This window comes from Nelusetta ayraudi, unplaced genomic scaffold (assembly GCF_046127955.1).
Source record: "Nelusetta ayraudi isolate G7.1 ecotype Tasmania unplaced genomic scaffold, CSIRO-AGI_Nayr_v1 ptg000096l, whole genome shotgun sequence".
Taxonomy (NCBI): domain Eukaryota; kingdom Metazoa; phylum Chordata; class Actinopteri; order Tetraodontiformes; family Monacanthidae; genus Nelusetta; species Nelusetta ayraudi.
Genome location: NW_027466146.1, coordinates 271398 through 292532, shown reverse-complemented (window position 1 = coordinate 292532; position 21135 = coordinate 271398). Strand labels below are relative to the sequence as shown.

Here is a 21135-nt window from a genome sequence, read left to right as displayed (position 1 = left end):
ACGATGCAAATTTTCGAGGCTTAAACTCCTGCGTTGGAAACACACACACACACACACACACACACACACACACACACACACACACACACACACACACACACACACACACACACACACACACACACACACAGAAAGGTGCAGCGTGGAGGCGGGCTTACCTGAGAGGGCGGTCCGGGGGTCTCGGGTGACGACAGACTGGCCTGGCTGTTGACGCTCATCTCCAGGGTGTCCACCTTCTCGTACGTCCTCTTCTGCCTGCCGGGGAGGTCCAGCGGGCAGAGGGCGGGGTTACTCTGGTTCCCCACCCGGCTCGGCGGCGGCGGCGGCGGCGGTGGAATCAGTTCTTCCCTGGAGGCGCACCTGCCCGCCGCCCCGCCCCCCACTCCTCCTCCTCCTCCTCTTTCTCCATACCACCGCAGTGAGTCTGCAGGGGAGCGCGTCCGGGGCAACACCACCCTCTCGCCCATGTCCGGGTCCGGCCCCGCCCTCACCTCCCTCATGGTGTTGGAGCGGCTCACCACCTCCCTCATTTCGGCCATCAGCCTCTCGTTGAGGGCGCACAGCTCGCCGCTGCTGCCCACCGAGCCCGGCCTGCCTCCTGCGCCGCCCCCGCCGCCGGCTCCCACCCGCCTCCTGCTCTTCCTCCTCAGGCTCGGCGAGGGGCCAGTGGAGTAGCCCGAGTCCTGGTAGTTAGCGGCGGCCTGGGGGGTGGAGGAGGCGAAGTCCTGGGAGGCCTGGCTGCTCTGCCGGCTGTGCCGGATCTCCATGGCGCGCTGCACCGTGGCCTCCAGGACCCGCCAGCTCTGCTTCTTGTCCAGCGTGCTCGGGCCGGGGGTCCCCAGCTCTCGGTCCCTCACGTGGCCTCGGGCCTGGGGCAAAGAGTGGGACTGGGGATGCGGCTGAGGTTGGCTGAGCACCGGGTCCTGCCTGCTGGAGGTGGGCGACGGGGTGCGAGCGGGCAGAGGAGAGGCGGACGCCAGCGCCTGCTTGGGGTCCACGTTGACCATGTGCTTGATGCACTCCAGGCCAGCTGGGCTGTAGTCGGAGGCCGAGGGGTTCCTCCTGTGTCTGGAGCCCTGGAGGGGCGGACCAGGGTACTGCAGCAGTTTGGGCTTCTGAAGGCTGTGTGTAGGGGTCTGCCGGGAGCTGGGCTGCCCGTTGCACAGGTGGGCCCCCTCCACCTCCATGTCTATGGGGGGCTCGTCGTATATGGGGCAGTCTGACACGGGCTCGTCGTAGATGGGGACGGTGCAGGCGTACGGGGGCGAGACCGGGCGTGGCGTGCTGGTCTGCGAGCGGTGAAGCAGCGGACTGGAGTGGCCGCCATCGCCGGGCGACACCAGGCAGAAGCTGCCGTTGCTGGCCTTCCTCAGGTGGTGGGCCTGGCGGGGGTCCGCTGCCATCTTCCCTGAAGGTGCTGTTTTATAGGCCTGGGTGGAGCTCAGGTGTCCGCCCTGGGGCTTGCTGCTGGTGGAGTGCAGCGTGAAGGTGTTGGCTTTGCCGTGCACGCTGTGCTGAAGGTGCTGCTGCTGCTGCTGCTGCTGGGAGGCCGGACCGACCTGGTTGCGGCTCATGCTGTTCACCTTCACCAACATGGCTGCCTTAGAGCCAGGTGTGGGCTGCCACCTCTGAGGTCCATCCCTGAGAGAGGAGAAAGACAACCATGGTTAGTCCTCGGGTCTGAGTGAAGGAGGAGCAAAAAATAAGAAACATGAAGGAGGCCGTCAGTGGGAAACCAAGGGAAACTGATGAATCTCTCACACACACACACACACACACACACACACACACACACACACACACACACACACACACACACACACACACACACACACACACACACACACACACACACACGTTCATATCATGGTGTCACACAATTGTCAGGAGTAACTTTGAGGTTCAGTCTCTCGCCGACATGCAGACTGAGGAGGTGGGACTGACGATCCGCTCCGTCTCTTAACAGCCTTGTGCTTCAGCGATCTCACACATCTCACACCAGCGCAATTCAAATACATACAATGAGGTCCTGTTATGTTAATTACACGAGACGCCCCCCCCAACTTCAGAACTGCTAGAAAAACACGGCTTCGACTGCGACTCTTGAAGTTGGTGTGAACTCCTCCCGTCCTACAGCCGAGCGGGTTCAGTCTTTGGGTTCGGCTCTGTTCAGTCTGAAAGCAACCAAGGCCCGAAAAATCAAAAACTGCAATCTGTAAATTCCTCCCTGAAAAAGACCGAATTGACCTCCAGAGACAAGACCGACTCGGAGAGACCGAACACAACACACCTCACCGGCCACCGGTTGACTGTCTCTAGTCTGAAGGTCACTAAAGTAATGTCTCAGACGCCGTGAGATCTTCCACCACGACCCTGGATCAACAGTAAAAGCAGCAGGACAAACACAAAGAGGTTGCGGATGTGCGAGAGGGAAGTCAGGCTTGTGGCCGTTCACAGGCGAGAAGAGCTTCCCTGCAGGTCCAAAGGTTAATTCTCCTCCCTTTAGTTGAGCTGCTGGGTTAACTTCAAAACCCACCGCTAATCCCAACGCCACACAACAATCTGCCATCAATCTGGTCACGCCGCTCCGCTCCGCTCGGCTCGGCTCGGCTCTTGTCGCCTGTTAATCTGCAACCTCCCTCGGCCAGACTTTTCATTCCACAGCTGATCAAAAAGAAAACCCTGCCCTCCTTAACCTTAGAGGGGGCTTTATTACGCATTCACGCCGCCAGGCCGAGCGGGACGCACGTGAGCCGGCAGCAGAATGTTCCGGGGCCCAAAAAAAAGTTGGTGTGAAAAGCGGGAAACTCACCAAAGTTACAGTGGAAATAGATCCCTTGCCGAAGCCTGAAATCTTCCAAACAAAGAGCAACAACTGCGAGCGAGTGGTCAGCCAGCGGCTTCCTGTTTTACAAGAGCTCCCAGTGGAGCTGCGTGAGAGGACACCGAGGGCGGGGTGTGTGTGTGCTGGGGGGGTGGTGAGGGGGCGGCCCGAGGAGGCGGAGAGAGCCCACCTCTCCTCCTCACCTCTGACTGGAACAATGCAGAAAACAATTCAAGCCTCCTCAGGTCCTGCAGCCAGCGGCGCACTTCCTTTATTCCCTCCCAGCGTAATTCCCAGGACCTCTCGGCAGCCCCACCAAACACCCCAACCCCCGCCTCCCACCCTGACCCCCCCGCTGAGGCTACAGAGGAGAGAGAGAGAGAGAGAGAGAGAGAGAGAGAGAGAGAGAGAGAGAGAGAGAGAGAGAGAGAGAGAGAGGCAGTGCCCCGACCGTTTGAATGTAAACAGTCGCTTGTCTTCAAACGTCGCACTAGAACCTGCGTCCAGACAGCAGCCGACTGGGAACAGCTGGATGTCAGTCACACACACACACACACACACACACACACACACACACACACACACACACACACACACACACACACACACACACACACACACACACACACACACACACACACATCAGCAATCGGCAATCAATTGGCAACAAAGTTGCACTTTGTAACTTTCTTTTACTTGTTACTAATGTGCCACCTATTTATTTATTGTTATCATTTCCTTCTATTCATATTTCTGTCATGTAACTGTCAATTATTTGTGCCACTCTACACAATTTAGTGACAGTAACTTCAGTGGCTCCGCCTCAGCCGGACAAGAACTGTTATCTGTCCTGTTGTTTTGTTTTGTTTTTTTGTTTCTGTGTGTGTGTGTGTGTGTGTGTGTGTGTGTGAATTGAATTGAACACACACACACACACACACACACACACACACACACACACACACACACACACACACACACACACACACACACACCTGGCTGAGATCATCCAGCCAAGTTTACTGGCTTAAAAAACAAAACACAAAAACAACACACAAGACATGCACACACACACACGTGACTCACACACACACACAGTACGTACGAAGAGGAGACAGTTTGATGGATGGATGGATGGATGGGATCCCCCCTCACCCCCCACGCCTCTCCCTTGAAACCCACCACACAGACAGGCGCGAGCAGGAATGGTTACCCACGAGGTGACGTGTCGGGACGTTTGATAGGTGAGGCTTGTAAAACACGAGACGGCCTGTTGGCCTTTGAACACTGTGTGTTTTCTCACTCAGGCTCTGACAAGTGGGAGGAGCGGCGGCGGCGCTATGAGTCCCGCCGAGTCATTCCCACCTCAATGTTTTCTCTAACAAGGTGCTGGAGGAAGCAGGAAGACCTCACACACACACACAGACACACACAGACACACAAACACACAGATAGAAAAAAAAGAAAGAAAAAGAAACGGGTCTCTCGGAGGTTCATGCGACAGCGGACCGAATAAAATACAAGTTGGTCTGCGATCCTCTGTTTGTGTGTGTGTGTGTGTGTGTGTGTGTGTGTGTGTGTGTGTGTGTGTGTGTGTGTGTGTGTGTGTGTGGGCGGGCGGATGACGCGCTTTACGAGGGCCGACCCTGAGACAGCGGCGACCACCACATCCTGTGAAGGCGGGGGTGGTGGTGGGGGGGCTCTTCCAGAGCAGGGGAGAGCCGATTCTCCCCATATGGAACACAAACAGGAAATGCCAAATGTTGCGTTCACACACAGGGCGGAAGTTAAATCTTAATAACAGGCAGGCGGAGTTTTGAATCCGTACACGGGAATGTTAATCCCCGGATTGAGCAGGTTTTATCTTGTTGGGGGGGGGGGGGGGGGGGGACACAGTGAATGGAAGATGTCAACTGAAGAAAAGCTCCTTAAAAAAACAACTTGATATTTTACGTTACGCTGAATTATGTATTCCAATCCAAGAGTTTATTCTTGGACTTAGAGATTCAATGCAGAGTCACTCCAGCAATAATGCAAAAGCTCTACAGGACAGTTAGCACTGTGTTTACAGCCTCCTACAGAAATCCTAAGGGCTTAGCCACAGCTTTGTTAGACCTTCCAAATACAGTATTTGCACACAGGGTGGCACCAACACCTTGCAGAGGGGAGTGTTGTCGCCAACCTGGGTTAGGTAACGGCGCACATTGCTGCCCCGTATGACAACACCAAAGCCCCTTTCACACTGGCCAAAAAACCTGTTTAAACCCGCTAACAGTCACCACTTGATGGCAGTGTGAAAGGCTCACCAACCCGCATCAAACTACACGGCAAGAGACCCGGGTCAAAATGGGCTTTAATCAGCTTGGCTCCCATCGGCTTTCAGTGGGAAAGCGTGATGGGTGTTGAGCGATACGTGACGCTACCTCATAATATCGATCGCGATGTAGTTTGTCCTAATAGAGCTGCTGTAAGACCCTGGACGGATCTTGTAGCCTGGGCATATTTTGTACCTACACCAGGAAGTTCACTGAGGAGATACAGAGGCACAGACTGTTGTGAGAAAACCTCTCAGCATTTCCACTCCGGTTCAGAAGAGCTCCAGCACTGTGTTGCACACAAGTCAGACGCGATGAGTACGACAGTCGCCCAGGGGGCTGATCGCTCGGCGCGGCGCGGCTCGGCTCCAACTTCCAAGTTTTTACAGCGCCTCCCATATCTGTCCGAGGCCTCTAATCCCGTCCCACAGCTAGAACAACACACGGGTATCAGCACCACCCGGGTCAACCCAAAGAATTTGCGATTAGCAGCAAAAGTGAGAAAGACCAAGACGGGGGGAGATAATAAAAACAGGCAGGCGGTGGCGAGGGTGAGGAAGAGGGAGGTGGGTGGGGAAGATGGGTGGGGGGGTTGATGGGTTGTGGCCATGCAGGGGAGAGAAGCGCTGGAGACACAAGAGGGGAGGGTGTGAGCATGTGTAAATGAGAAGGGGTGGAGATTAGTCGTGGGAGAGTGCAGCGAGGGAATGAGCGGGCGGGAAGGCTGGGATTCCTCGGAGATCATACTGGAGGCCTCACTGGCAGCCGGGGGGGTTGGGGGGGGGGGGGTCAAACAATGCATGGCTGAGCTGTTGCCTCGGAGACGCCGCCTCCTTTTACGACAACAGCGGAGTGTGAGGAGGGTGGGGGGTGGAAGGGGGGTTCAGAGGTTGAACCTGAAAGAGCCATCTTCAACACTTGGAATCAGTCATGCAGACGCACGCGCGCACACACACACACACACACACACACACACACACACACACACACACACTTACATAACTCAGAACAGGGCCCGGCTCTATATTGGCTTTGATGAAAGTTGTTTGGAAAGGGAGTGCTGGCTGTGAGCGAGGACGCTCGCTGTCTGTCAGGTGGCTGCTGAATGTTGGCTGAGGGTGGAGATCATGCAAAGCAAGTCTTCGCTTGCATTTTAAAAGATATTGCGTTTTAAAAAAGGTCCAATATTAGGAATTATTGCAATCATTTCCAACAACTCCATCCGTCTGCGTTTGCATCCTATTGGTGAGCTGCAGAAATTAGAAAAGTCCCTTTTCTTCTCTTGTTTACTTCACTTCTGAAAGTGGGTGGTTTTTGGAAAGCAACACTTTGTGATGTCACAAGGGGAATTGATACCTCTCCCAGGTTAATGTCAACACCGTCAGCGAAGGGCTGGTTCCTCTTCCTGAGAACACAATAGGTTTTATTCCTCTTTCAAAGCATGAGAAAGGTCCAACCAAGAGAAAGTTTCAGAAAGAGGCAGTAAACAGAGGGATAACTATGCTGTTTTCTGTAAATCTAGAGTTTCGGGGCATTAAATGCTGCAAGGCTGCTCCACTGTAGTCCCGAATGAAAACTAAAGATTTGACGATTGACCTTTGACAGCGGGAGAGTTTGATGTTTTATTAAAGTCTCTTGTTTTGAGCGAGGAGCAGGATTTTATTTCAACTGCGTCTACACGTCCACTTGCCACAGACCGACCAGGCCTCTCTTGGAAAGCCTGCGAGAGGGCAGAGACACGTAAAATAAATCAAATCGGGGGCCTTTTGGGGAAACCCATTCGGATAATATGACCAAATTTTAATGAATCTCCACAGCGCTGGCGTGCTGAACTAACAAACAATCCCAGTGGCCTCAGTCACTGTTATAGCTGTGGTCGGAGCGTCTCGATAACCATCTAAATATATCACGTGCTTTCAGCAGATGCTGTGTCTCTCATTTCTCCCTGCCTGGAATAACCGTCGTTGGAAAAGTCATTACCTGAGTCACTCCAGAGGACGAGGGGGGCGGAGAGAGATTTGGAAAGTCTTAAGAGTTTGTTAGAACAACGGGGCCCGAAAAAAAAACTCAAGGATTATTATTAACATTGTAGGGACGGGAAGAGGAAATAAGGTCACACGGGCCAAGTTTGTGCTGCACAAACATCCCCCAGGAGTTAGCCAATGAGATCGCAGCGCGGAAGGAAGCGGCGAGGACAAAGAGGATTCGCAGGAAGACAATGTGCATTTGACAAGAATGTTCATAGATGATGCTGCTTCTTTCTTTGGAGTGGTTGGGGGATGCGTGGAAGGGTTGGAGGGGGGCTTCAAAAAATAAAAATGAAAGCATGAAATCGCACCCCGACGCCTCGAGAGCGCCACCTGTCCTGCAGCGACAGCTGAGGGGACACACCTCCTTCCTCTCCTCGCCGAGATGTCTAGCAGTTGTGCATGAGGCTCCCTCACACCACCGCCCCCCGCAGGGCGGAGGGCCGAGGAGGTGACGCTGGTCCTGAGTGGATTCCACAGAGACCCGCCTCTGCAACCTCAAAATACCCGGGGATCAGCTCATGGCTTCCGAAGGCGATCACATGAGGGTTCGAACTCAGCCAGCGAACAACAACAACTACAATGTAGCAGTAAAAAAAAACAAAAAAAAAACCCTCTTGGCGTCCCGTTTACCGCATTCACACCGTGACAAACCGACTCTGCAGGCTGCCAGTCAGCTGATCCAGTCAGAGCAGTGAGCCCTGGGGCCAGTTCACATGTTCTCCAATTAGTTCTTCACACAAAACACAGACAGTCATTTCTCCCTTTCGCGGCATCGGAGAGGCAGAGGGAGAAACAGAGGGTTGTGCTTCAGTGATATCTGAAGTTAAGATATTCTGGAGACACGAAAAACAGGAAAAACAGGAAAAACAGACCTTACCTTTGGAAAACTAACAGAGGAAAAATAAGGGATACTTAGAGAAACACAGCCGCCGCTCGTCATTATCTTTGTGAACTATGCCGCAAGTTTTTTGAGTTTTTTTTTTAATTGATAAAGAGCGCAGCAAACCAAATAATGCAGGTTTTTTTCTCAGGCCTATGATTTTTTTTTGTTTGTGTAAATCTGTTGGTTGACCATTCAAGCAAAGGCATTCATGACATTACTGCCACGTTTGGGGCTCATCAATCATTCAACCTGAGAACAATTCAAATTTCCAAACTCCAAACAGACTCCTTTTCTTTCCAAACACGTCCAAAAATATTGACCTCATCATTTACCAAGAAAATGACAAAAGAAGAGCAGCAAACCCAAACATTGGAGAAGTTGAATCAACCCTTACAAATGCGACTCACCGAGTAGCAAAACTCAAATGTGTATCTGTCAATAAGTGCATGATTTCATTAATTTTGGCATATAATAAGAAATGGATTTGGCTCACGTCGCTTCTAACCCGGTTAAAAGTTATATTTCCAAGAGTCGGGAGAAAAAAACACGGAGGGAAATGAACTACATTATTGCAGGCAGAGTGGAAACAACATCTGGAAGGAGCTGAAAAATGATCTTACCACAGCAAGTGACAAGATAAAAACCAGCGTTTCCAGTGTGCGTAATGAAGCTGCGGTCCCGTCGTTCAACGTCGGCGAGAGATGAAAAGCGCCACAGAGCTGCGTCTCACACTCAACATGTCGACAAAATGCGACTCATTTATAAACCCGACCAAACCCATACAGTGACTTTCGTTTCCATCAAAGAATAAATTTTCTTAAAATCCCGTCCCCACTGCTGTGTGACTCAACCCGTTAGACACAAGCAGGTAAGGGGGAATCCCATTATTTGCTTTGGCTAATGATGCTTTCACTTTCAAGTTTCTGATGCATTTACAAAAATCTCATGAGGAACAAAACAAATGCTATCTCATATCTTCAGAGGTTTTTAAGGATTGAACTTTATCTTCTGTCAAAAAACATATTTGGCCTTGAAGCAACATTGAAAACTTGTCTTTACTAAATTTGTCTCCCAACTATATAAACTGAGCAATCTTTTATCCACTTTATGGTCGCAACGATGATTCAACTCTGGCACTGCTGCGGCACAAACACGCTCTGAGAGCTCACTCACACGCTGATATACTGCTGTTGTGCAAAACAGCAAAATCTTTTTAAAGCAATCCAAGGCCAAAGAACAATCAGCGAAGGCGGGTTCCGGGAGTCTACTGTCGGCGTGACCGCCTCGGATTGAACGTGAGTCCCCCCCGCTATGTCATTACAGGGCTAAATGAGAGGGCACAGACAAGGCAATGTTGTGTTCCTCTCAGTTCAGGCCTACCTAGACTTTTACTGCGTGGAGGAGAAAGCCCTCGGCTGACTGCAGCAGGGCAACTGGCTTCAAGTGAGAGTCTTTGTTCCTTTTAGCGCTCCATTGTCCGTCCCATGCTGGGCCCTGAGACAATAAGAGCACTGTGACCCTGACGTGAACCACCTTGGGTCACTGCCGGCTGCTGTCATGTGGCCCCGGCCGTCGGCGGCTCTCGTGTAGCTCTGAGTTCGGGAAAAGGAGCCCACACACGGTGCAGACGCGCTCAAAAATCCCATACAGATGTTATCTGGCTGATCGCAAACAACACGCAGGGACACACTTTTGAGGCTGAATGAAACTCTATACGGCCGCCATAGGCTGGTTTACAGATTTAGGCACTGCCTCGTTGGTGTGTGGAGGGGTTGTGCTCAATTCAGTTCCCTGCGCCCACAACCACATGTGAGTGGCATGTTTACGCCTGGGGACTGCGGTACTTCCCTGATGAGCTGGGCAGGCTCAAAGCATCCAGAAAATTCCCAGGACATGTGATAAGATTTGGCCAATGACTAACAGACCCGGCGCACAAGCAAATTTATATGGTTACACTTATACTACACGCGGGAACAAATAAAAAAAGGGATACGAGCTTCACAAAGGGAGGCGCAGGCAGACTGACAGGAAGCCCATGAACCACCCAGTGGGTGGAACAACATGCAGGGTGTGCTGGGTGGAAACTCTTCTATCTGCTGTGAACGTGGTTATTTATAGGGCGAAGCCAAAGGAAGCCAGAGTTGGAAGAACTGGGATTGTCCTGTCTGTGCAAGAGCGGCATTGTCGTCCTATTTGCGCTGGAGTTTCAGGGAAAGAAAGAGGAAGTCAACAGAGGGAACTTGTGAAGACATGCCCAAAGAGACGCTCAGCCCACGCATTGATTTAGCACCATTATCCAATGGTGCCAAAGTAGTAAAAATACCGCAAAAAATTAAAAGGCAATCAGGCCGCCAGCCACAAAAACCCCCAAACTTTCTGATTGAGGTGGAACAATTAGCCTAACCAAAACAATTCCGACTCTTCTGACTCCCCGGCTGAACTTCCTCTCCTGCCGCGACCATCGATCCCTGTCGACATCAATAAGGTGACCTGACGACCGAAGACAAGCGTGTTCCCAGCCATTTTGTGCCGTCACATTCCACCGTCTCTGCAGTGGTTTCTAATTACCTGCTAAGAAATGGGGTCCAGCCAGCATGTAATGGGCCATATGGCTGTGTGGGGTATCGGGCCCCACAGCTGCCCATTGTTTTAAAACACGGACAGAAAAGGTTCTGGGAAAGGTTGAGCTGCTGTGCCGAAGTGGAATTTTGACGCTCGCCATCCATGGCCAACGCGGCGTGGCTTCCAGTACTGTCGTTCAGGGGCCGCGGTCGATTGCTTAGTTCCACCTTGACGTAATTTCAGAGGCCCTACGGGTCAGAGGAACGACCCCGACGGCCCCCAACCATGTCCGAGGTGAGATACAAGAGTGAGGAGGAACCGGAGCGCAAGAGTTGCTGCAGCGGGGTCGGCCTTGTTTATAGGCAGCTGGAATGTGGCGGTTCTGCTTGTTATTAACCCGCCGACAACAACACTCTCACATGCCTCTCATGCATGCACATTTAGACCCTCACCCACAGAAGGCGTCACAGTCTTTGATGGCCTGCAGCCCAGATTTGTTTAGCGGGAAGAAACAAGCATTTGAGCAGCATGAGAAGGGCTCTGGTAGTGGTGGTGAACCCGCAGAAGACACGGTGACGGCCCCTATGGCCCGGTGCCAAAGGGAGGATGAAAAAAAAAAAGCCTGAGGAGGCATTTCTGGAATCTGGCTTGAAGGGAAGGGACGGCGGTTTGGACCGGGCCCTAACGCAGAGCACATGATGGGGGTCTCTAAATGACTCACTGTTCGGGGCCGCTCCCCGCCAGTAACCCGAGCACGAGTGCAGCGGCGCTTGTTTTGCTCTGCATTACGTCCCACCGACTCTGCCCCATTTGGTAGCTATTTGCTGAAATGGCCCGGCGCGGTTCACAGGCAACGCCATGGAAACACAGGACATATGGAATGCTTAGATAAGCGCAAGTGAAAATAGGAGAGCAGTTTGGGGGTTCAGTAGGAGCGGTCAAAAGTCAGAATGAACCCGCAGGTTCACATGGCGCGGGCATTTGAGAGCCATTATGATGCCACATGCTAGCATGGCTATCGTGTTTCCTCACTTCTACTCCCGGTAAAATGATCCACTGACGATTTCTTTCCAGACGTGCCGTAGATGCTACCGAAGTCCCGGTCGGACTCACCTTTGCGGCTCTCGGCCGCTGTCGGTGCTGTGCTCGCTGCTGCTTCCGTCTCCCTGCAGACGAACTTCCACCGTCGGGTCCAGTTCGGGGTCGGCGGCCTCTTCGCTCGGCTCGGCGGGTCTCGGGCCGTCAACGTCTACCTCAGGCAGCGGCGTGCGGCGCCCCTGGCTCCCCATGCTGCCCGTGCTACTGGACGTGCCGGGACGGTGTCTCTCCGCGGTCCCCCCAGGACGCTTGATCTCGGAGCATCGCCTCATGGCCTGGAGCTGGGAGAGGGGCACGATGTCTGCCCCCTGGGGTCTGTGCCAGACCGTGCGGCGCCCCGTCGCGTTGTAGTAGTAGAAGCGGCCGCTCTGCTGGTCAAACAGCTCCCACCACTGATTGCCGTCGGCCTGGCGGATGGGAACGCCCGCCGGCGGTTCCCAGCCGCACTCGCCAGTGGTCAAATTCACATACATGTGCTCTCGGGAGCGTGGCTCCAGGATCTCCACCCAATCAGAGCTGGAAGAGGGAAAGAAAAAAAACGTGAGGCACGACTGGAAATGGCAGCAGCTTGTTTCAGAGCAGGACGCCATGGCGGGCCGGAGGACACAGCCTCTAATCCTCCCTTGCTAAGCAGTAAACAACTCACACTGTTTAACAGACTGAGACATCCAAAAGAGCCCAGATCGCCATATGGAGACAGTGTCAACGCTTCTGTCCCCTAGAATGAATCCATCTGTGTGTTTTCACGTACGGCATGTAAGTGTGTGTGTGTGTTAGAAGTGATGTCACTCTTTCGAGGGGCAGCGCAACGGTGCCGCTAGGTGTGTTTCACAACCAAGGAGGCAGGTGGACTCACTTACTGCGACGGCAGGCGTGGAGTCAGCAGGACCCAAAGAGAACAGCCAGCGCTACTGACCCAAAAGCCACTGGGCTCAACTACAATCGCACAGCGGCAACAGCCGACTCAGCACAACGCGACCGCACCACAGGGGAAAAAAAACAAAAAAAACAACAAAAAAACAGGGATAGTGAAAAGAGGGCGGAGAAAGAACGACAACCCATTTTGCAGGCAAGCGCACGTACAAAAGTGGGCGGATAAGAGGACTAATTACACTAAAGTAGACCATGGCATGAGCTATATTTCAGAGAAATTATAGGACACTTTTGATCTGGGTTGAACATAATGTGTGACTTCTGGAAATATCAAATTATACTACAATGATGTGTGTGCAGGATGTATAAAAAAAAACAAGAAAAGACTGCAGTTGGATGGCGGTATATCCACATCATGCCACCCTTCAAGTAAACTACTAGACTATGACTATGATCTCATCCCTTAATGCAGGCCTAGACCATGCCAGTGAGACTATGTGGGAACGGGAACATTGCAAGCGGCCAGCAGGAAGACGGAGGATGAGCGCCAAACGGAAGAACTCACAACACCCCTTTCTTGTCTCCTGCAAAAACAACCGCTTGTAGGTCCTGGCAGGCTTGTCTGACACTTCTTTAGCATCCTGACCAACTCACAGGGGTCTCGGCGACGCTAGAGAGGAGCGAATTAGTGTTACAATATAGTGTTGGATCTTTCTCCAGCTTCCCTAGGACAGAGGTCTTTCTTTCTCTGCGTCAAGCTTGTTGGTGGTACAAGCCTTCAGTCCAAACTACCTGAGATGATCAGAAAGGGGCCACCGAGTTTAACAATAGATGAGAGTGCCAAAGACGCGTACAGAGAAAATCCTCGTTTGTGCCTCATGTGCCAGCTGAAGAACCCCGTGTTCTCCCAGGGGGTTCAGGAATAGACAGCGGGGAGTCTGGAGCCGGTCAGGTCCTCCTGGGTCGCAGTGTGTCAGGACTGAGTCACTGGGAACAACAGCTGTTCTCAGTTTCGGCTGAAACGCCTCCACTAACTGCTACGCACTCGGTAATTGGGTATCAATGTGCAGGAAGCAACAGCAGGCTTGGCACCGGTTTATTTTACAAATAGAGCACAAAGACAGAATACAGGAACGTTGTATATGACCCAACTTCCCCATGTTTTGTGCTGAAATGCTTTCCAAATTGCATTTTCCAATGCAGAACTCTTCAGTGCGGTGTACCGATTGGGTATCATTGTGCAAAAGTGCACACTGTCCTTTTGTTCTGAGAAGAACAGCACAATCTATAAAGTGTGTTTTATTCTATTATGTCTTTGGTTCATTTGTGGGGATTTCAATTCAAGTCCGTACAAAAGAAGCTGTCTAAGTGTGCAGGATGTGAATCCAGTGTCATATTACTCTGGTCTTCCTTCACTCAAGAAATGTCCCAGGCAGTGCAGGCGGTGACTGTTCAGACTGATTAGATCTGCAACACTTAGCGGGCAGGCAGTCTGGCAGATAATAGGCCATTCAACTGAGGCCAAACAGTCAATAGCACCCCACACATACCAGGGCCTTCATCCCTTAACTGGTTCACTTCTCCACAGAAGACATTCCCACAGTGGGAGAGTGATCTCTCCACGCCGCATTCCTTGATATTTGGCCCCGTTTGTTATCGCTCGCTGTAAATGCAGCATTTGTGTCTGGAAATAAACTGCACTTATGAAAACACGGGGGGAGCTGTGGGTGAGGCTACTTGCCTGAAAAAAAAAAAATCTAAATACACCATTGCAGTAGTAACACTGGGGGGAAAAGAACATCAGCAGACTTAACATGCAGCACGGAATTTGTAGCACCCCGACAGGAAATCAGGGTTTGAGGGTCAACTGTCGTAGGGCCTCAGCTGACGAGCAGCAAGGGGTGTAGCGGGTGTGTTCGGACCGTTCCCCCTGGGTAAATAAACAGCGCCGAGAGCTGAGGGCCGGCCTGCTGGGCTCTGTTGACACAAGCAGATAGGCAGGAAGACGGGCTAATGTTTGGGTTCTGGGATACCTGGAACATCACTTCTGGAGAATAATTAAACAACATGAGAGATACGTTCTTCTGTGGGGACGAGGCAGCTGCTGCTACACACCGACTCCACACTCCACCGCTTCCGAGTGAGTCGCCGACCTTGGGAAGCATACTTTGATGTGTAGTACGTGACTCGGAACGACGGGGGCAGACCGCCTCACGCTGCAAATGTTCATAAATGGCTTGGAATGCAGCTCGCACCAGCTCCCTGAAGTTTTAACTCCAACAGAAATGTTTTATATTGAACTAAAATCAACTTAGCGTGCACATACACACACATACATACATACACTAAGTCCTGTGACTACAGGACACAGCCCCTGATTTACCTTGGGGGAATCTCTATCTAATTACTGCAGGCTTGGACACCACAGATCCATGTTAGAAGGTTTATATGGGCCTGAAGCCCCGTCTGTCTTTGGTGAGTGCCAGCACTAAGAGTGGAATGGTGGCTACATTTTACAGATTCCTGCAGAAATGTGTTCATAAATAGAAACTCATGCGCACGAGGCCTCTTGAGTAGGAACTGAAGTTTGTTTTCATGGGATTTTTTTTTTATTTGTGCGGTTAAGAAAAATGTTCACAGCTTGGAAAGTCTGAAATCCAACGTGCCTTCGAGAAAAACACACCCTACTCTCCTGTGACACACGGGGTCTTTGTCTCCGGCGTGCACCAGAGAGATGCTTCAGGGTGATTCCACAGTCGCCAAATATGAAGTTTGTCAAATTAAAAAAAACTCAAAGTGAGCCAGCGCTGAAGCCCAACGCACACAAACGAACCTTTCCAACCATTGTGTGTCCGCCCCTCCCCAAGTCGCCCAAACAAGCCAACAAGCTCCTTCTGAAGAAGAAACATTTCATCCATCATCCACAATTTTTTACCGTCATCTCCAAAAATAACGGGAACTGAGAGCGGTTCCCAGCGGGAGGGAAACAACAGAACGGAGCTCATGGAATCTGCCCCATTGTTCGAGGGCAACGCCAAAGTGTAAATGGCACTTTTCCCAGCGGCAGTAAACACAGAGAGCCGGACAATACATTGACTAGAAATAGGGCAGCGCGCAGCCTTGTGTCATTGTCCAGCTTTTGCATTTCAAACAAACTCAAATACCAGTGTGGCTGCTGACTTTGTATAAAAGATAAACAACGCAGTGAGCAGAAAAGACTGCTGTAGCGCAGTCTCTGTTGCTAAAGTGTGGCCCGAAAAGAGTCTGATCAGATAATCTCGCAATGCTTGAAATGCTCCGCTTCCATTGTGGCATTTCTGATGGACGGATAGACACACTCGGAGAAACACACTCAGGCATATGTTTACGGGCGGATAATGAGCGAAACCAGGGTGCCAGCTAAGCTCCAACTTACCATTTCATACTCTCGTAAGGCAACCTCCAAGTTTTCTCCAACAACACACTATTCTGGGCTGCTGCTGCTGCTGCGTGACCGTCTCTTGCGGGCCAAACACATGCAGGGGACGAGTTCTCACACAGGGCTGGCCATTCATGAAGGAAACCTTAGCACTCTGTTTCATCCAGCACAGCAACAAGTGCACCGCTCTGCTATTTCCTATTCACAGGCACACAAAAAAAGAAGCTCTTTCTCCTCGGATACAAGCCTTTAAATATGCCGCTGAGCAGACCAGGGGCGTGGGGGGAAATTTTCAAACTAACTAGCGAATACATGTGCTGGAAAAGCGATTATGAATGCAGCAACAACGCAAAAACCGCTAATGACTTGCTCTCACAAGGCAAGCAGGGGCTCGTGCTTCCATTCAATACAAACAGGGATCCACCGAAAAAAGCAGCCTGATGTTTTATTGTGCACAAGCCATGTGCAAAGTGCATTCAGCAGACTGCTAGGCAACCTGCTTATCTAAATATTGTAAAACAAAAGCGTGGACACGTACCGGCTACTGAGGCCTTGGCAGCCGTTCCAGTGGCAGTGACTCACAAAGACTTTTAGAGAAAAGTGTGGTTGGCGAGCGCTGCATTCCTATTTACTAGACGACCAGCTCTGGCCGCGGTGTGTCAACTCAGCGGCAGGCGTGCGTGCGTGCGTGCGTGTCCGGCCTCACGTGTTCATACTGCGATTACAACTCGGCCTGTGGGACGAGGCAAAAAAAGTTGGCAAGTACACACGTCTGATGAAAACTGTTGGCACGCAGGTCGTGTCGGTGCAGGACGTGGGACTGTACTGCGATGCTCCGCCCACATGTCCAGAACGATCACACGAGGACCGAGGACAATGCGACCGTTGCAAAGAGCAGAGAGAGAGAGAGAGAGAGAGAGAGAGAGAGAGAGAGAGAGAGAGAGAGAGACAGAGCCCAGCACCTGTCACACGCATTCTTGTTCCGACGCCTCCCGTCCTCATGGTCTCAGTAGGGCTGGAGGTTGGGGAATAAAAAGCACCAGCACCGGCACGATCACTTCCTGCGTGCGCCTCCTGCTTTTAATTTAACGACAAACAAAGTGGCACCGGGTCTGCTGAATCTGTTATGGGGTAATAGACTTCAGAGAAGAAGCCTGGCATTCAGTCCCACGGCAACTCTCGTAAAGGTACCGCTCGGGGTTGAGCCACTGAATATTTACCATCTCCTTCGTCTTTTACAGCAGAGTACTATGTGAGCCGGACCCACGAGGCTGCACGTCGCCAGACTCCCGTTTGTGACTTAAAGTTATGACATTAAACCTTTATATCAACCGTTTACGCTCACCACAACGCGCAAAGTCCGCCGTTGTCCCCGCGGAAGCAGGTTCAGCCCTCGTGTTCTTTGGAAACACTTCTGTTGCCTCCCAGCTGTTTACGTCTTCGGTTGGGTTGCCTGCTTTTCTGCAGCGTGTTTGTGTATTTGGCTTTCCCATCTGTGTTTGAGGTGTGTTTGTATATTTCTGGTTGCGCAGTGCTTATTTTGAAGTACGTCCCTGAGAGGCAACTGTCAAACTGACAGAGGTGTTTTCCTCTCGTGCGTGTTGAGGTTTTCACTTCTCGTCAGAACAGCCATATTCTTTTTTTTTTTTTATCAGGGTGCCTGTCGGAATTCTGTTTTCTGTGATTGCAGCCAAATGTTATTCATGTACAACACAGCCCAATGGAAGCTAAGATAAAAATAATAATAAAAAAATATATCATGGAAAAAAAACACTGATCCGTAACATCAATAACCAATTATCACAGGACATCAACATTTTAATTGCTCTGAAGACTGTGCTGCTAAATCAGCAAAATAATACTTCAAAATCTCATCTTAGTTTCTCTTAACATATATCAGGTTTCTGACCCTCAAAACAGTAATGCAGTTTTTACCACACACCGCTGAACAAAGCGGCTGTTTGGAATTTTCCCACCGGACTCACCTGACATATGGCTGCCTTGCTTCTTAAAACAAAAGTTCAGGTTTCCAATAAATAAATAAACAATTAACGTGGACCAACCAGCCCTGAGCAACAGGAGAGGAGCGTGACAGAAAGGACATTTTCATGCAGTGCCTCAAACGCATTTCTGCCCTTCCTCCACTTCACCTCCCACCTCTCAACCACAGCTGTCAGTCCATTCCTCACTTGTTGTGTGCTGACATTGGCAAACAAGTTCGGGGTGGTGGTGGTGGGGGGGTCATCTTTCAGGGCGAGACACGTCAGGCACGATAGAGGCCGCCTTATGTGAGTCGGCCCAGGCGCCATGACGGCAGGTTGCCGCGGAGGGGAGGAAAGGTAAAGCACTTTAAGACCAAACAGCCGGCCATTCACATGCTTGGCAGAGAAAACAGGGTTAGGCCGGGGAAGGTGAACAGGCATCTGGGCTCATTCCGTCACCTGATTTACCTCCGACAGGCCTGCAAAGTTAAGACACTGGCAAGCTGTGAGCTGTAAGCTGCAAGCGCTGATCTGACAAAGCACTAAAGTCAGCGCAACGCTGCAAAATCTGCCGCCTGCAGTGGAGAGGGGTGGGGACATTGCTGCCTATTAGCCAGTGCCTGTTCAGTATATAGACTCTTCAACAGGTGAACATTATTGCTCCATAAAGAAACAGCTTGACAAGCCATACCTGTGAACTGGGTGATTGGCAATTCTAAGTCACTGAAGTGATCACACAAGCCTAAAACTTTAAGAAGCAGATGGTCCAGTTAGGTCTGCTTGCTACATACTTAGCTGCGTGCTGGTAGCCTCAGCTGTGGGTTTATTTGCAAATACGTATCGGAACATTGATCATTCCAACTTGGGTCTGCAACACTTTGTGGTAGTACCCAAGTCTTTGCAGTCTCTGGGAATCGTACGACAGCGGTTACCTAGTTGACAAGAATGTCCTGCGGTGACTCACACTCATATGCATTACAAAGCCAGTTAAATGCACCCTATGCTGCAGCTTCTGATGGCACAAAACAATGGAGACTATTGTTAGACAACCGGGTAGACTTCATTCAACGAGAACTCTCTGTGTTGGGAGGTGGAGGGGGGGTTGAGGGTCGGGGGTGGGCGGCCAACTGGAGAAGGCATGGGGAGGAGCTTCAGACATGTATGTGAGGTCTGGGGTGACCTCTTTCAACAGCTGCCCTAATCCAGAACTAGAGACCATTTCCCTTCTCCAGTGGCACCAGATTAGACTGGATCTCACAAGGTCGTAGAGCCACCTTCAGCAAGGCGGCTCTTTCCCATGCTGCCTTCCAACCAGCCAGTTTCTCATAGCCAAGACAATTACTCACCCATGGCAGCCAAAACGTTCACCCCCCCACGACTGCATCAAACCGATTCTTCATGATATGCCAGATAACAGAACCTACCTCGGCACCCGTTCCAGCTGAATTTTTGTGTTGGCAGTCTTGAATGTTACTTGAACCACAGTCGCAGTAATCCGTCCACCTACCGACTAACCGCACAGAAGCACTCTGTGATTTCTGTAAGGAGAGTATTGTCTTGTCCCGCCATCCTCTCCTCTGCTCTCCCACGAATGGTGCTGCTTTCAGCAGAAATTCTGGGAAGTTGTAGCTTCACGAAAACCTTGCTGTCTATCTGAGACAAGGCTCAACAACAGGGTCCATAAATGACCTTTTATAGGGGGCAAGACTGACCAAACAGAAGCCCCTGACCTGCCTTCAGTCCACCCCTTTCCTGAGCTGAAGAGCACATTGGGGATTTTTCAGGTCAGGGAAGACTTGGGACACGAGTGAACATGTGCAGAAGAGGCTGAAGATGGGATCAGGGTGTTAACCACACAGAGAGCGGCCTCTCTGTCCAGCGCACCAGCTGGTGGTCCAGAAACAATGGGGTCAGTGTCAAAACAAGAGAAATGAGCATATTGGGATGTAATTGTCCTTAATAACCTAAAACAAGCTGTTCCTGTTGACAACACCTTACAATTCAAGGTGTATTTATACAAAAACAAACAAACATGGAACTTATAGAGGAAATAATATCCAGCATGATTTGCCAGCTGAGCCAAAGTCTTTTGGCATCATTCGCAACTTTGCTGCCAACAACCAGAAGCAGTTAGTTACTTTACCGCGAGCTGGATCACACCACCATCCCCGCCCGCCCCCCAATTCATCCCCTGCTGACAAGACAAACGAGGCCAGGGTCTAATCCCAGAACACTGCTGCAGGGTGAGAGGGGGGTCAGCGGCTAGCCAGGCAGCCACACAGGAAATAAATGTCCGGCTTGTCCTTTACAGGAAGTGAAGGTGCAGATATAAGGGGTTACCGGCATGAGAAGTGGCAAGAAACCCGGTAAAGATTTTAGTAGCGGGTGTGTTGGTGCCTTAGGGGTGAGTTGGTTGGATTTTTATATAGCAAAATACTACTAAAGATCAGCAGTGTGGAACATGGACAACTGGTTAGCACTGACGTTTACATTGTGTTGTAGTAAGATACGTTTATACCAAGGTCAAAACTGAAAGCCTTTTTTTTAGGACTGCACAAAAAGTAGCTCCCTGTAATCAACTTGTTCAGCCAGAAGGCTTACACAAACGTGTGACCATCCCAAAGTTATAATCTCCTGTAATACTCGAGAGTGATGATCAGCACTATTAGCATTAGGTTAATTCCAGTGTGGAGTAATCCCCCACCCCATCAGGGAAAGGTTTGAAATGTCAGATGGGAGCCCAGTTTCAATACCTACAGAGATATTTTGTTTTTAATTTTTTTTATTTTTTTTAAATATCAGTGGCTGTACAGGTACCAGTAAATGTATGTGTGAAAATCAACCTTTTCTGACGGTCTTGAGATAAAATGTACGTGTTGAAACTCTTTGAGTGAGAATCCTTTGTTGTTTTTTTTTTAAACACGGTGACATTTCTGGTCTGAAGCGTAATCATAACCGCCACCGCTTCGCAAAATGAACTAATCAAGTCATTAAATTGTAAACAGGTGAAAACAGGCTGTTGCTATGTCAGCTCAGACCTGTAACTCATTCACTAATAACAGGAACACTTGTCATATCCTCATCTGGAGTGATCACCATCTCGCTGTGGACAAAAGCACCTTTTGTTTTCTTAAGGTCTGTCTTCCTTTG

General features: G+C 50.7%; 1 protein-coding gene across 5 annotated transcripts in view; it reads right to left on the bottom strand.

The window, feature by feature from the left end:
• Positions 1-21135, bottom strand: part of arhgap46a (Rho GTPase activating protein 46a) — a 33070-nt gene that overhangs the window by 10057 nt on the left and 1878 nt on the right. For 2 of the 5 annotated variants that reach the window (XM_076047944.1, XM_076047945.1), the window contains exons 2-3: positions 11728-12228; positions 159-1641 (exon numbers count right to left, since the gene is read on the bottom strand). In XM_076047944.1, the coding sequence (XP_075904059.1) occupies positions 159-1641; positions 11728-12228 (1984 nt within the window). Of the gene's footprint in view, positions 1-158; positions 1642-2812; positions 2974-8672; positions 8790-11727; positions 12229-19409; positions 19606-21135 lie in introns of those variants that run through there. The other 3 variants (XM_076047946.1, XM_076047948.1, XM_076047947.1) reach the window with 3 other exon arrangements.